Below are 16,500 nucleotides of genomic sequence, written 5' to 3'. Positions count from 1 at the left end.
TGTCTGGTTTTGGGATCAAGGTAATGCTGGCTTCATAGAGTTTGGAAGTTTTCATTTCTATTTTTTGAAACAGCTTCAGAAGAATATGTATTAATTCTTCTTTAAACATTTGGTAGAATTCCCCTGGGAAGCCAGTCAGCCGTGGATCTTGTTTTTGGGAGATTTTTGATTACTGTTTCAATTTCCTTGCTGGTTATAGGTCTGTTCAGGTTTTCTGTTTCTTCCTAGTTGGTTTCATTGATTTCTGCTCCAATCTTTATTCCCTTCTGCTAGGTTAAGGCTTTATTTGCTGTTCTTTCTCTAGTTCCTTTAGGTGTAAAGTTAGGTGTTATGTATTTGAGATCTTGTTTCTTGAGAAAGGCTTGTATTGCTGTATACTTCCCTCTTAGGACTGCCTTTGCTGCATCCCAAAGGTTTTGAGCAGTTGTATTTTCATTTTCATTTATTTCCATGAATTTTTTAAATTCTTAATTTCCCATTTGACCCATTCATTCTATAGTAGGATGCTCTAACCTCCATGTATTTGAGTTCTTTCCAAATTTCTTGTTGTCTTTGAGTTCAAGTTTCAAAGCATTGAAACTCAATGATCTCAATCTTTTGGTACTGTTTAAAACCTAATTTGTGACCCAGTATGTGATCTATTCTAGAGAATGTTCCATGTGCACTCAAGAAGAATGTGTATTTTGTTGCTTGAGGATGTAATGTTATGAAGTCCATCTGGTCCAGTGTGTCATTGAAAGCCCTGGTTTCCTTGTTGATCTTCTGCAGTGAGTGGGGTGTTAAAGTCCCTCGCTATTATTATCGATGTATTTCTTTAATTTTATTATTGATTGGTTTATATAACTGACTGCTCCCATGTTAGGGACATAAATATTTATAATTGTTAGATCTTCTTTTTGGATAGACACTTTAATTATGATACGATGTCCTTCCTCATCTCTTATTATAGTCTTTAGTTTCAAATCTAATTTGTGTGATATAAGGATTGCTACCCCAGCTTTCTTTTGATGTCCATTAGCATGATAAATGATTTTCTACCCCCTCACTTTCAATCTGGAAGTGTTTTGGGGTCTAAAACAAATCTCTTCAGACAGCATATGGATGGGTCTTGCTTTTTTATCCAATCTGATATCTTTTGATTGCAGCATTTAGACCATTTACATTGAGAGTAACTATTGAAAGATTGGAATTTAGTGCCGTTGTATTTCCTGTAGAATCACTGTTTCTGTGTATTGTTTCTCTTCCTTTCTGGTCTGAGTTACTTATTGGCTCTCACTTTGCTTAAAATATCCCTTTTAATATTTCTTGCAGGACTGGTTTAGTTATCACAAATTCTTTTAGTTTCTGTTTGTCCTGGAAGTTTTTTATCCCTCCTTCTATTTTGAATAACAGCCTAGCTGGATAAAGTATTCTTGGGTGCATATTTTTTTTAAATTATTTTGCATCCTGAATATATCATACCAGTCCTTTCTGGCCTGCCAGGTCTTGGTGGATTGGTGTGCTGTCAATCTAGTGTTTCTACCCTTTTAAGTTATGGACCTCTTCTCCCCTAGCTGTTTTTGGATTTTCTTTTTGTCTCTGAGATTTGGAAATTTCACTATTATATTTTGGGGTTTTGACCTCTTTTTACTGAGTTTCAGGGGTGTTCTCTGTGCCTCCTTGAATGTCTGTTTCCTTCCTCAGGGAAGTCCTCCACTGTCATTCGCTCCAATATACCTTCTGCCCCTTTCTCTCTTTTTCCTCTTTTTCTGGGATCTCAATTATTCTAATATTGTTTCGTTTTATGGTATCACTTATCTCTTGAATTCTCCCCTCATGATCCAGTAGTTGTTTATCTCTTTCTCAGCTTCTTTATTCTTCATCTTCTATATCACTAATTCTCTCCTCTCCTTCATTTATTCTAGCATTTAGAGCTTCCGTTTTTGATTGCATCTCATTAATAGCCTTTTTGATTTCTACTTGATTAGATTTTAGTTGTTTCTCCAGAAAGGGATTCTCTAGTGTCTTCTATGCTTTTCTCAAGCCCAGCTATTATCTTTATAATCATTAGTCTGAACTCTAGTTAGGACATTTTCTGTCTTTACTGATTAGGTCCCTGTCATTCGGTACTGCCTCCTGTTCTCTTTCTTGAGGTGAGTTTTCTGTCTTGTCATTCATACAGAAAGTAGTTGCTTTTCCATTTGCAGAGTTGCAGCTGTTTTTTAGATCTCTGGTTGAGTTTGCAGGTGTTCACAATGATTTGATAGCTCTCTAGCTGAATTCTTGGGGCCAGATGAAACTAAGATAATCTACTCCACCATCTTGGACTACTGGGAAGGGAGTCCTTTCTGTTTCCTTTCCAATTTCAGATAAAGTTTATGCTAGTTCCATTCAGATGTATGACCACAGAGTTTTTACTTAACCTCATCCATCTTACATTTGTATCTCCTTTCATTCAAAAACCTTGGTTCTCAAGGTCACAACCATAATTACTTAGGTATTATCCCATAGTACACAAACAGAAATAACTGAATGACAACACTTACTTTACCAGCAGAAATTTGATTACTGAAAGTGCTTTAAGATTTCTTCAGTTTTTTTCCCCACCATGGACTATATCCCACTACATTCTACAGTCAGATTTCAGTATACAGTCATGATTGGGATCATCTTGCACCGTGGTGCTGATGCACAGTTAGGTTCATTTGCTTCAGCTTTTCTGTTTTAGATCATTTCATTTTAACTTAATTTTAATTTTATTTTTTAACACTGAACATATCACCTGCATTTCAAGCTTTTTTTTTTTTTAATTTTTTTTAAACACTGATGTGTTTAGACCACTTTAAAACATAATCTTGTTTTTTGGGTATAAATTATTTTCATCATTCTAAAGATGATCTACAGATTCGGATATTTTTGTAGAAATCTAGCTTCTGTCTCTGTCTCCTCCACTTTTGTTTTCTTCTTTCCCCATAGTTGGCTGGCCTTTTGAAAAATAAGTAGGCTATCCTTTTTGTCTTTACGTAAAAGTGGTAGCATTTTAGGTAGATTTTTCTCCATTTTGCATTCCCCTTTTAACAATACACCCTGGCTACCACCCCCAGCAGTATATAGAGACCTTCTTCATTCTTTTTCAGTGACAGTCCACTCCACTGTGTAGATACATGGTCATTTATTTTTGAGAACTATACTTCTTAAGAGTTCTGTGGATTTCCAATTCTGCTGTTTTCCAGGAACTGCAGTTTCTGAATGCTTATAGAGAGAAGGTGGTAGGAGGGGGCAGTGTCCTGGCTGCTTCTAAAAGCAGTACCTATTTGTGACCATTCATATCAGTTTTCTTCTTGGTTCTCATCCTGGGTGGAGGGGAAGTGTCTGTCTTTTTGTAACCAGGTAACAATCAATCAATTAAGTAAATAAGTAAATAAGTAAAGAAAGGAAGAAAGAAGAGAAAGAAAAGCAAGGAAGCAAGCAAGCAGTGCTTTTTTCATGAGTCACACAGCCCTTCACAGTTTTTGTCATTTAATTTACACTCCTTTTTGGCTTGCAGTTAGAAATTCTTCCAGGTTTTGAGAACACATTATTTGTCAGTCTTAAGTTTTTTGATGGTGACATCTGTTTTATGTGTCTTTGTGTTTATATTAGTAAGGATTTGGGAGGAGTGGTATCACAGATTGTGCTTCAGATGCCATTTAAAAACAAACCCCCATATGTAAAAAGTAAATAAAACAAATGTTTTAAAAACAATCTTTTCTCTCCTAACTAGTACTGAATTATTTGTGTTGCAGGGAGAAGGACTTGGAAGCCAAATTCATTATTCAAATGGAGAAAAGCAAAACAACCATCACAAACTTAAAGGCAAGTAGCAACCTGGCCTTCCTCCATGAGCCTCGTTTGGTTTATTGGCCACATAAACTTGCCGTTGGCTAGAGATTGTCCATGAGGCAAGAGGGTGGTGCTCTGTCTCCTCTCCTGTCCCCTGGTTTCATTTGATCTCAGAGCCCTTGTATGGGAACTCATAGGTTTAGCCCAGGCTCAGCATTGTTATCCTATATCCTGTGGAAGATCCTTAGCCTGGAAATTGGGTGAATTCTATGAATCATAAGTAAACGTTGGCCCTAGATTTGTTTTCGTTCTTAATGAAAATAATCATGTTTTGTAAACTTTACAAGAGAAGCTTGTATTATTATTCAAAACGCAGGGGATGAAAGATTTTTAAAAAATGGATATATATATTTTTTCCCCTGGAAGAGATCATTGACAAAAACAGAATTTTCTAGGATGGCATTTTCTTCCTTTTGCACTTAAAATATCCTGGTATTTTTCCTTGGTCAGTGAATTTGTTAAGGACTGCGAATACTTTTCACTTGGTGGGGTGGGGGCTGGATAAGGGTGTAAAATTAATAATAAATCATATGCTTTATGGATGCAACCCCTCTGTCCTCTTATATTTTTCATTAACTTACAGGTTTGGGTTTCTGAGGCCTGCTGCTCTAAGACCAAGTGCAGATCAATCTCTAGTTGGATTTCTGTTAATTTGTGGCTCAAGGGACTGGATACTTTGAAATCCAGTCTCAAAGTAGAGACACTTGATCTCCAGTGATAGAACCTGGGGAATGTTTCTATCTTCCAGTTGGGCCATGCTCTGGATAATTTGATAGGCTTCCTTTGCCTGAGGCATTCGCCAGTGGAATGTCTTCCTTTCTTCTCTGACCACAATCCTGGTACCTTCTAGCTCTGTCTGGCCCTACTGGCTTTCCCTTCTTTGACCTGCCACATCTCACATTTCTGCCAGTCATCACTTGACTATTGCTCCTGTTAATTACCTTTGCTTTGCTTTGCTTCATGTCTGCATGCTCACAATACTTTGGTAAAAGTTTAATCACTAAAAAATTACATTTACTGAAATAGAAGAGACCCTTGCCTCTGGATGCATCTCTTCTTTGTGCATTATAGAATCTATTTTCCTTGATTACTCTGTTGCCCTTTCAGTTTTACAAACATTTCCTCATCTGATATAATAAAAACAGATGTCCAGATATTTAACATTTTAATAATAACCGTAGAAATCGTTTATTTATAGAATCTGAGTTATGTTGGAAAATATGCTTATTAAATTTTTTCAGCATGTATCCAGAGAACTGTGTGAAGCTTTGGTGGCTTATGATGATTTTTAAACATGGTTTTTGGTTCAGTTTAGGTATATAGCAAGGTAGACAAGACACATGCAAACGTCTGCAATAAACTCCTAATAGAGTATGTCCTGGGAGAATCTAGCCTCCTGGAGGTGGCAGCAGTTACTTCTGGATGTAGTGCCCCTGGCAGCTTCTTGGAAGAAGAAGCACCGGACCTGGAGTTTTCAATGGGGCAGAAAAACTGCATGATTCTAGGGGGCTGTAGTCACATCACAGTCTATGTGATTAGCAGCCCCTAGAGTTCTGCAGATCCCGACTCTTGTGGTCTGGTGGAGGAAACAGTACAAGGTACTGATGCCAGAGAAAAAATAGGAGTCTGGTTGGAGTGTTGGGTTTATATAAGAGAATCATGATAAAAAGCCCAGAAAAGTATCCTTGGGTCATAGCATAGAGAGCCAGGATTGCTGGGAGGAGTTCAGGATTTATCATCTATCTGTCCATCTATCTAGGGGGAGATCAGGAGGGAGTAAATGCTTATCAGAGTGTAAGTATGAAAAATGGTGATCGCTGCATATTTCTTATGGGTTTTTCTTTTCTTGACTTGGATAGATCACTTAGCTCTCAGTGATTTTTACATTGTTACCATAATCCTCTCCCTCTAGATACCAGAAGGAGGGACTGGGGACTCGGGAAGAGAACGGACCAAGACCTTCACCTATGACTTCTCTTTCTATTCTGCTGATATGAAAAGTCCAGATTATGTCTCACAAGAGATGGTATGAGAGCTTCATAATCTTTATTTTGATTTACTTCCATGTTGGGAAAAACTCTTTAAAACATCTTTTTTTTTTTTTTTTTAATAGTACTTCTGTAAAATTCACCTTTATCTTAATTAAGCCTGAGAAAAATTCAGTCTCTACAAAGTTTATTCTGTTTTTCACTTATGAGCATGATTATTATTATAATCATTTTTTTTTAAACTTGGACATGACTACTGTTTTGAAGGAGCTCTTCAAATAAAGCATTTTGAGGGTGCCACTTATATATTGCTAAGCCTGGCAAATAAGCCACTCAGCTCTGAGTCCTGCTGCAACAGAGGTTTAGGAGTAGATTTCAAACCCAGGTCCAGTTCCCTGTGAGTAGATCATTATAGGATTCTAGAAAGAACAAAAAATTTTGTTCAGAATTTTTCTAGAATCTAGAATGTAGCTGGAATTTACTAAGGAAACCTATGCTATAGGCTTTAATGGTGTAAAATGTAGACATGACATGGGCACAGAACAGATCTAGAGATCCTCATAGGAAACCATTGCATGTTGACATTGCAGTGAGCGAGACAGTGGCATTTTCCTGGGACTACCTGGGTGTTTGAACAGAGCAGTTATTGGGAAGCATCACTGAGAGGAGAATTATGGGCTTCTTCTGGGCTTGTTAACAGCTTCTTTAAATATATTGCTTCAGGGATGTGTGTGTTAAAAACTAGGGTAAGAATTTCTGTCTTGCCTGGCCTGGGTTATAATCCATACAATGACCTCTTAAGGTGGTATTATTGTCTAGTTGTTTGCAACTTGTTGTGTCCATGTACCAGAATCACCACATTGCTTAGAATGTGTTAAAAATGCAAAATCTTGACCAATTTTGGACCCGCTGAATCAAACTGCATTTTTTTTTTTAGCAGGTTCCCAGGTGATTTGCACCCACCTCAACATTGGAGAACCACGGTTGGTTTAGGAAATGTTTTGTGGAAGAGATTGGGTTTACTGAAGCAACATAAACGTTGGCATTAGGATAGACAACTTAGAGGAAGTGTTCAAAAGGAGAGGATTGGAGTGATTGTATCCAGAACATATGGATTCAGCATCAGGGCAAAAATAGAAGGGATGACAGCAGTAAGAATGAGAGCCATAGAGAGAGAGAGGAGTTGCCTGATATGAAAGAGGGGCTGGCAATTAATGTTGCCTGAGTTTGTGTTGATGTCTAATACTCTGCTTGGCACTCACATACCTTGTCTCACTGGATTCTCACAAGGCCAGATTTAACTTCAACACTGTTTTTCTTTGTCACAGAGACTCACGGAGCTCAAGTACCTTGCTCAAGTCCATAGACATAATTGATTTAATAGTAGCAGAGTTGAGGTCCTGAGGTCAAGGTGTAGGGCAATGGAGATGCCACTGGAAGACCTTCAGGGCACAAGAGAAAACGTTTGGTTTGTTCTAAGTAATAGATGATTAGGGCAAGCCCCATTCATGAATAAATGAACAAGTGAGTAGTGTTAAAAACCAAAATTCACAGTCAAGTAAATTTAAAGATCTAATTGGCTTTATTCATCAATTCATGATTCCTGCAGCATACCATCCAGCAAGTAGAAAGGAGTTTTGAAGAGCTGTACCAAATGGAAGGATTTTATAAGCAGAAATAGGGCCAGACAAGTAGCAGAAGAAAAGAAAGGATTGTTTCAGGGAAAAGTAGAGGATCACCTCATCTTCCTTTAGGGGATGGAGAGGGCCCATGTTACAAATTACCTCATTGGTGCTGATGAGAGAATCCCTGACTGAGCAGTTAAGACTACCTTTCTAGGGATCCCTGGGTGGCGCAGCGGTTTGGCGCCTGCCTTTGGCCCAGGGCGCGATCCTGGAGACCCGGGATCGAATCCCACGTCGGGCTCCCGGTGCATGGAGCCTGCTTCTCCCTCTGCCTGTGTCTCTGCCTCTCTCTTTCTCTCTCTCTCTCTCTCTCTCTCTCTCTCTCTGTGTGACTATCATAAATAAATAAAAATTAAAAAAAAAAAAACAAAAAAAACCCAAAATGGTTGAAAAAAAAAAAAAAAGACTACCTTTTTAGGGGAGGCTGAAATTGTGATTAAGTTAGGTATTGAACCCTGGTTTGGTGGCTTGGTCTGGCATAAGTGACTTCACTTGGGCCTGTAGTTTTCTTTTTAACAGCAGTGCGGGTGACTTTGCTGTTGAGGAAATGGATTAATCAGTGTTGGTAGCTGGGAGTATGGTGAGCAATAGAATGTTTTAGGTATTGGAATCCAGATTTTGGCTTTATTATCAGAATGGGAATGAAGTGGCTGGTGTGAGGGAATTTGTTAAGGGAAAAGCCGGTTCATTCTACAGTCTTCAGAATGTCTTCCACAGAGGATGGATAAAGAGCCTTGAGGGTTTCCACTGCTAACTTACCAATGAGCAGCAGGATTTTCTTTCTTATTTAACCTGAATCTGAAGCCTTTTGGAGAGAGAGGGCTGTGCTGAGGGAAAGTCCACAGTGGGAGGAGCAGAGCGGTGTGTGACAGCAGGGCTTGGCACACTGGAGATTCTCGGTAAACACTGCTGACAGAACTCGTTTACAGATGGTGGTTAATTTATGGGAACAGATGACATTTCCTGGTTCTACGAGAGTCAAGATCAGGGAAACAGTAATAGGATAGCTTCTTTGGAAGTTAAAAATAAATACTCAAGCTTAAAAATAGTTTTAGTTTGTGAAAAGTTTCTAACCGATAGGGATAATTTCCATGCTTCAGGTGGATGTGGAGCATCTCTTCTCAGGTGTTTTGGGCTTTGCAGCTTTGTTTTTATAGTTATATATAAATAACTTGACATTGTTCCATTAAATTAGAAAACTAAAAAAGCCTGGAGTTGTGTTGGTAAATACTACTTTCTAGCAGAATCACATTAATGAAATCAGCTTAGGTACAGGAAAAAACCTTTTTTTTTTTTTTTTTTAAACGCTCTGTAAAAGAGAAGGATGATCTTCCCTCACCCCAGTGTTAAAAAACAAAAAAGTTTCAGTTTCAACTATTGATTAAAGTTTTCATGCTGCCGTGACAGGCACAGGATTTGAGCTGTCAGGTTGCATCCCTGCTATAAACAGGAAAACTCAAGCTTAGCATAATGGTGGTCTTCTCCTTCTCATCTAAATATAAAGGCATCTTGAGAAAATATATTATGCCTATTACTATAGTTCAACTCAAGTTTCCCTTACTTTTAAACAAATGCCAAATAAGGCCAGTAATATTTCTTTCTTACAAATTAATTTTAGATTTAGAAAAAAAAAAACTGCACTGAGCATTTAAAGTCTATACTCATATAAATTAAAGACCATTAAATAAGGTCTGATTTTCCTCATGGTTCAAAACTCCAGAGGGAGGCCTTGCTGTCATCACACAACCTGTTCCTTGATTCAATCCTGGAGAAACTTGAAACCTACTATCTACCAGTTGACAGGCTGGATGGGTGAGTCTTTTGTTTCAGAGTGCCCTCTTGTGGGCAGTTTCCCTCAAGTGAGGCCCCGTGGTGCCTTGGATGACCCTGGAGATGAGCTTGAAAATCTGTGCTCAGACAAGCAGCAAGGTGGATTTTGGCTCACCTGGCCTGGTGAGGACCTCAACAGGGTTTTGATGCCAACGTGGGAGTGCAGGACCTCACAAAGCAGCCCCTCTCTCCCCACCTTGCTTTGATGGATGTTGATAAAGAAGTGCTTCCTAGGAGCCGCAGCGGGCCTGGCCCGGCTCTCAGCACCTCCAGACCCTCATATTCTAGGCCTGTTTTGCAGTAATGTCTGCCAGCGCCCCCCCCCCCCCCCCCCCCCCCCCCCCGCCAGGCCTCCAAGTCTGTCAGAGAACTCCAGTTCAATTAGCTTTCTGGAAAGATAGGTAATAGTAAAATGATGGATGGGATTTTAACCCTGGGAAAGAGTTTTATTTTGAAAACTTTTGGGTTTGGTTTAAATATATTTGCTATGACTTTGCTTTAGCCTCGGATAAAGGTATTATAGAAGATCTTTCTTTTATTCTTTGGGAACTTAATATAAGGCTGTTCTTCCTATCCAGTGGCACCTTGTGACATGGTAAAAATGATAGATGACTTTTATTTTTTGTGTAATCAGAATTGAAGAAATATTTAGTTTTTCCTCATGTTCCATATACAGGGGTGAAAACTAACCTAGGATGGGTGGTCTGGAACCATGCGTCTCCTTGGGATTCCTGGCTGGCTGCTTCTTCAGTTTGTGGGACAAGGTCCTTTCAAGGAAGGCTGGACCTCATGGCTGATGTCAAGGATGTGGGAAGAAGCCACATAATGATAAAATCTTTAGAAGCAAAGGCCTTGGGGTCAGAAGTACCTAGTGCAAATCCCAACTCTGCTGCTTACTGTGTACACTCATCTAACTCTCTACCTGAAAAATAGATCTAAGTGATGCTACTGCTCCAGTAGCATTTTATGAAGACTAATACGTGAGCACAGTGTGATCTGCTGTCATAGTTGAGAATTGAGTAAGTTATCAGAATTTGAGAATAGGACTAGAAAATATCCCCTCTTAAAGCTGAAGTGGATACAAATTAACAGCATGAATGAGACTGGTCATTTTGGAAGTGACTCCATTGAAATGATACTTTGTGAATTTTTGATGGAGAAACTGATAAAGTTGAAGCAAAATGGCAGCAAGATGGTGCCTGAAGAAAGCTGAAGTCTGGGTGGCTGTCTTTTTATTTTGTCCTTGGTTGACAGGCTGTGTTACTAACAGGGATGGATTAGTGGAGCCAAGATTGAGAGAGCCAGTGTTTATCGGCCCTGTCTAGGGGTGGCTGGAGGGTTTAGATCTCTGCAGGGGAGATACAGGGTCTCAAGTTTAGCTAACTCAATATCACTTACAGAGACTGAACACTTCTGAGGGGTTGATGAGGCTCCCACCTTGGACTGTGGTAACTCCGCAATGCAGTGCCTCACCTCTTCCTGGCTCTGACTGAGAACTTGGTCACACTGCCTTGTAACATCTCTTCAGCTGCTGATGTGCCTCATTTTTGAAGCAGTGAGGAGTTTTACATGCCCATAATGTGTCTGTTGATCTAAGAAGGCAGGAGGCAACATGAAGGCTTGGGAGTTTGGAAAGCTTTTGTTGGTCCTCTTCCCAACTGTGTGTACCTAGGATGGCCACACATCTCATTTGGCCTCATTTATATCAGCCGTCTGGGTGAAGTATTTGTCCTTCACCATCTTTTATTCCCCAGAGTGTTCCACTGCAAATACGTGGTGTGGCAGACATGGACTCAGGCCCTTGGAGATAAAACACCAAGCCCCACACAGCTCATCTCCCTGCTGTCTCGATCCTAGCCAGATATTGAGATAGGAAAAAACGTCTGGCCTCTGACTCGGGGGATCCAGTCATCCCAGCCTCATTCACACCCACCCATCAGCTCTCAGAGAACCTTCTGAGACTTCGATAAATAGCTGAGCCCTTAAAATGACAGCATTGATTTGACATGGTTTGGGCAATAACTTCTGGCTGCTGTGATTTTTAGGTTTTGAATATTTAGTTTCTGGAAACTCTGATAGAATGAATAACTTTATATGTTTATTTAATTCTGGAATGATAAATCAGCATGCTTTAAAATCATCTTTGCTTCTTAGACATGATTGTCACTTTACCTTGTTTACATTTTTATATTGCAGGAGTTTTTTGTTAAGTAGTAAAAAGGATGGGGTTGCTTTTTGCTTCCTTAAGTTTCCTTTTGATTAAAAACTTGGGTACATACATATTCTGTTGTTGATAGTTCTGCGATGATTTATTTATATGGTATAATCCTTATAGGACGAAAGTAACATTCAAGAATATTGTCAATACTGGGATCCCTGGGTGGCACAGCGGTTTGGCGCCTGCCTTTGGCCCAGGGCGCGGTCCTGGAAACCTGGGATCGAATCCCACATCGGGCTCCCGGTGCATGGAGCCTGCTTCTCCCTCTGCCTGTGTCTCTGCCTCTCTCTCTCTCTCACTGTGTGCCTATCATAAAAAAAAAAAAAAAAAGAATATCGTCAATACTGAAGGGGATTTTATTAAAATCTATGGTAATTGTGTCTTTTGTGTTTTTTTTTTTATTCTGCTTTCAGGTTTTTAAAACCCTTGGCATAGATGTCGTGAAGTCTGCATTTGAAGGTTATAATGCTTGTGTCTTTGCGTATGGACAAACTGGATCGGGAAAGTCCTACACTATGATGGGAAATTCTGTACGTTGTTTTACACTGTGGGGAGAAAATTTCTCATTATCTCTCTTTGGACTGATGGAATTATCTCTTTTATCTAGTTGGTCTGTACTAACTTGCTTTTCATGTTCTGATCATTCTTTAGCAATAAGATAAAACTCAGTAATAAGTTGGACTAAATTTCCTTTGAGAGATTTTAAATTAGAAATAGTTTTAAGTTTATAAGCATGAATAATGGATGCAAGTCTCAGTTCATTTTCTGCTTTTAAAGGCTTTATAATCTTATCAAAAAGTATGCTGGGCCCACAAGTAATTTATTCTTCTTTTCTGCCAACACAACAGTTTGAATAAAATTACTGAACTCTGTTCTCTTTAAAATTATTCAAAACATATTTTCCTCAAGAGAAATGTAAAAAAAAAAAAAAAAATCCCTCTGTTGGAAAGGTGCTATATAACTCTAGCATATACATAAAAAGAGAATTACACTGTTTGCATAAAGTCTATAACATAGAGTATGGAGTATGTAGAGTAGCATGGTTATGGAGTATGTAGAGTTTAGTTAGTTACACCATAGAAACTAACAGACATTAAAGTTACACTTGCCCCAAAATATGGAGCAGTAAAGACATTATTGCAAGAGCCTTATCTCGTTCTGTGTTTTCTTGAGATCTAGATAGTGCTTGTGTGTTTGACTTATGTCTAGTGAAAACTCTCTTCACTGCCTGTCAGACCTGTGGCCTGTTCTGGATGTGGAGGAACCAGCAGGGGGTCACAGGGCTTCCTGCTGGCCTGCACAGTGGAGTCTTTAATGCCTAGGGTTTGGTGGTTCATGGAAGTAGTAGTAGCGCATTAAAGGGGTTGGGGTCTTTCCAGATGGAAGCATTTGAGTGCTTGGGACCTGGCTTCTTAAATTCAGGCTTTTCCTTTACAGGAGAAGTAGATAAATGCCATGCTGCAAATCCTCAATCCTCAATGCTGAGCAGTGTGGGAGACTACATAGGAGAGCAAGCAGTTAGTTTCAGGAGTTTGATATTTCCTTTTATCATTACTTCTCCCTTCCTAGTTTTCCACTGTGCCTTTGCCAAAAAAAAAAAAAGTCTTCTCTAAAAATGAAATTTGCATGTTGATCCCTCTAGTAGCTCTTTTATGTAAGTTAAACATTCATAAAGCACTCCTAAATTACACCTGTTTTTCTCTGACCTTGTAGCACCATTTGGGTCTTTTTTTTTTTTTTTCTTTTTAAAGGCACAGCAAAAAAATATAATGAAAAGCCCAATTTTCCTTGATAAGAATTGGTACCAATTTAATGGTGTAAGAGAAAAAATTTCTTAATGTTGTGATGATATTTTTTTTGAGGTGGGGATGTTGAGTGAAGGTAGGGAGGCTCTTCAAATGAATACGCTGAAGCTCTGAAGTTTTGGTTTCCTAAGAAGAACATTTGGCCTCATCTTTAACATTGTTCTGAGCTTCATCAGCTTGTTAATGCCAGCTGAACATGAGTACTCCTGAAGATGCCCATGTCGCATAATATGTATTAACATCTGTCTAGGAAGGCCAGTGTTTGGATTAGTGCATCAAAGGAGGGGTATAATATATGTTTCAGTGTGATCCTATCACCTAAGGGTTAAGGCAGTTATCAGCTACTTTGAGTGCTTACCAAGGTCTCTTAGGTGTTTTTCTTCTCAGTGTATATTTCACCTTCTTTGATCATCTGACTTGATCAGATTTTCCACATTTATTCTACAGCTGTAGACCATCTTGTTTGAAAGTTAAGGAATAGATCTTCTATGCTTTCAAGTCAGGATTTAATTAACAGCTGATAATTGTATATGACCAGAGACCTAGCATGTAAAAGTTAGAAAGCTCCGCCCTCTTATTTCAGAGGCGAGGAAGCAGTTCTGAGGGGGTAAATGGTGTATCTGGGGTCCTTTGGTGGTAGGCTTGGGTTTGACATGCAGGCCCCTTGAGTAAATCCATTCTGGCAAATTGCAAATTCAGCCATTGGTTGGTTTTATTTCAAGTGACAGCTGTGACATTCCTCCTTCCCACTGCAGGGCGATTCTGGCTTAATACCTCGGATCTGTGAAGGGCTCTTTAGTCGTATAAATGAAACCACCAGATGGGATGAAGCATCTTTTCGAACTGAAGTCAGGTAGGACGTGGGACCTGGTAAGGTAACTGAATGTGTGAGCTCGGTTGGAGCTTCTCTCCAGGCACGAGGAGTAGATAAAGGATAAAGCCTTTGGATACTTGAAGGAAGAATCTGCCTTTTCCCCTCCTGTACTATCATAGAAAGAAGTGAAGCTTGAAATATGTCTGTTTTCAGTGACTTGGGTGCAATTTGGATTAGGATTTGGGAGGCTAGCAGAAATAATCCTGTTTGGTCAGAAACTCTGACAGAGGATGTTTATTTCAAATAGAGTGAGCTTTTGACATTTAAGTGTATATACCCCACTGGCCTTATTCTTTGATCTGAATAAGGTTTGTGTTATTCTTTGTGTTGGTAGAATCACTATACATCTAATCTTTAAATAAATCTCAATGGTTGAGGGTTTTTTTTTTCTTCATTGAAGGGACTAACGTGACAATCAGAAGTCCTTAGAGCTGCTTGACCTTTTAGTGGCTGTGAGGTCTTGGACAAGTCATTTAAAAAACTATTCCCCTTTATTATCTAACCTGTAAAATGGGAATATTAGTAGTACCTGCCTCTGGGCTATTGAAGGAATTAAATGAAGTAATCCACTTACCTGCTAAGCATAGTACCTGATAAATAGTTATCACACAAAAACATGTTGCTGCTGTTACTGTTTTGTTGTTATTCATGTCTGAAATCATCTTACTGAATTCAATCCTATTTAAAATTTTTAGCTACTTGGAAATTTATAATGAACGTGTGAGAGACCTACTTAGGCGGAAGTCATCCAAAACTTTCAATTTAAGAGTCCGAGAGCACCCAAAAGAAGGACCTTATGTTGAAGGTAAGAGTGAATATTTCACAGCTCTGTTCTTGGAAATTGGTGTTAAAAACAGTAGTTTCAGGGGAAAAATGTAAAACAATGGTGAGATGTAAACAGTTTATCTTGGGCATTTTATTATAGTAAAAATGACGTGCTGTCACTACAGGTGTCACTAGTATAAATTTATATTTCACTGGGCATCCACTGATTTTATGGGCTTGCCAATAGATTTCCTCTGGCTTTCAGAATAAGAACTCTTTGGAAATTTGTTTTCCAATGTTCTCAGGCAACATAAGTGACCCTACAAGGTGTCTCTTTAAATGATACTGCATCTTAGTGGTATATTTTTACTGATCTTAGCGGTAGCTTATGACCATAAGGAGATTCTAAGACCTCTCACCTTGTGAGAAGAACATTGACAGTTTCATGTGCTGTGGTCCTTAGCATTTGTGTTGTGATAACACTAGCTATGTCACAATCACTTGTGAGGAATGTCACAAGTAATGCTGGGTAAAGGACTGGCCCTTGCTAATTATTTATAAATAGGCTAGGTTTAAGGCTATCTTGATAATGAAGCTCCTCTCAGCTTACTCACGTAGGTAGCTAAGTTGTGGCTGCCTGTTGGAATCACACACAGAAATGTGCTTTCCTGTGGCTGTTGTCCTTCATCTCTGTCTTGTTGGAGGCAAGGCTGAGAACTGGTCCTGGGCTTAAAAACGTGTTCCTATTTTGGTTGTCTTTTTCACCTAGTGTTATCAGGTGGACTAACAGGACTCTGTGTATTTTATTAAATTTCCAATTGAAATTTCTCCTTTTATGCCCAAAGTAAATTGTATAACTATGTATTTGTTTTGTGGAGCATGGAATAGCTATTATTGTTAATAGCTTTTAGGCTAACTGTGCCTTCATGCTTCCCTTTAATTGTCTTATCAGATGTTAAAGCATATTATAAAGCTGGTTTATGAAGAGACAGAATAATCAAACAGGGGAAACATCCGGAATCTGATGTAGATACTTATGGGGATTTAGTTTCTAATAAATCTGATATTCAAACATTGGAGGAATATTGGTTGTTAAGCTGTCTGGGAGGAAACAAAAAGAGTAAATTGGTAGCATAGCTCCATTTTTATACCAGGATAAATGGCAGATGGAACAAAGATTTTATTTTATTTTAATTTTTTAAAAAGATTTTATTGATTTATTTGAGAGAGAGAGAGAGAGAGAACATGCACAAGCAGGGGAGGGGGCAGAGAGAGAGGGAGAAGCAGACTCCCTGCTGAGCAGAGAGCCCAACAATGCAGGGCTGGATCCCAGGACCCCAAGATCACACCTTGAGCCAAAGGCAGACACTCAACCACTGAACCACCCAGGTGTCCCTGGAGGAGGGAAGTTTTTAAAAAATTACTTAAAACTCAGGAACCATGGAATGAAAGTGTTAAATTTGAAGTGGTAAAA

The 16,500-nt window shown here is 39.0% G+C and overlaps 1 protein-coding gene across 8 annotated transcripts in view; it reads left to right on the top strand.

Moving 5' to 3' along the window:
• KIF16B (kinesin family member 16B) overlaps positions 1 to 16,500 on the top strand; it is a 301,238-nt gene that overhangs the window by 38,610 nt on the left and 246,128 nt on the right. For all 8 annotated transcript variants that reach the window (XM_041732317.1, XM_041732321.1, XM_041732315.1 and 5 more), the window contains 5 exons: positions 3,765 to 3,834; positions 5,774 to 5,887; positions 11,996 to 12,112; positions 14,143 to 14,240; positions 14,957 to 15,066. In XM_041732317.1, coding sequence (XP_041588251.1) covers positions 3,765 to 3,834; positions 5,774 to 5,887; positions 11,996 to 12,112; positions 14,143 to 14,240; positions 14,957 to 15,066 — 509 coding nt within the window. The remainder of the gene's footprint in view (positions 1 to 3,764; positions 3,835 to 5,773; positions 5,888 to 11,995; positions 12,113 to 14,142; positions 14,241 to 14,956; positions 15,067 to 16,500) is intronic.

This window comes from Vulpes lagopus, chromosome 18 (assembly GCF_018345385.1).
Source record: "Vulpes lagopus strain Blue_001 chromosome 18, ASM1834538v1, whole genome shotgun sequence".
NCBI classification, from domain to species: domain Eukaryota; kingdom Metazoa; phylum Chordata; class Mammalia; order Carnivora; family Canidae; genus Vulpes; species Vulpes lagopus.
The sequence above is the reverse complement of the archived record's forward strand: the minus strand, read 5'-3'. Positions and strand labels throughout refer to the sequence as shown.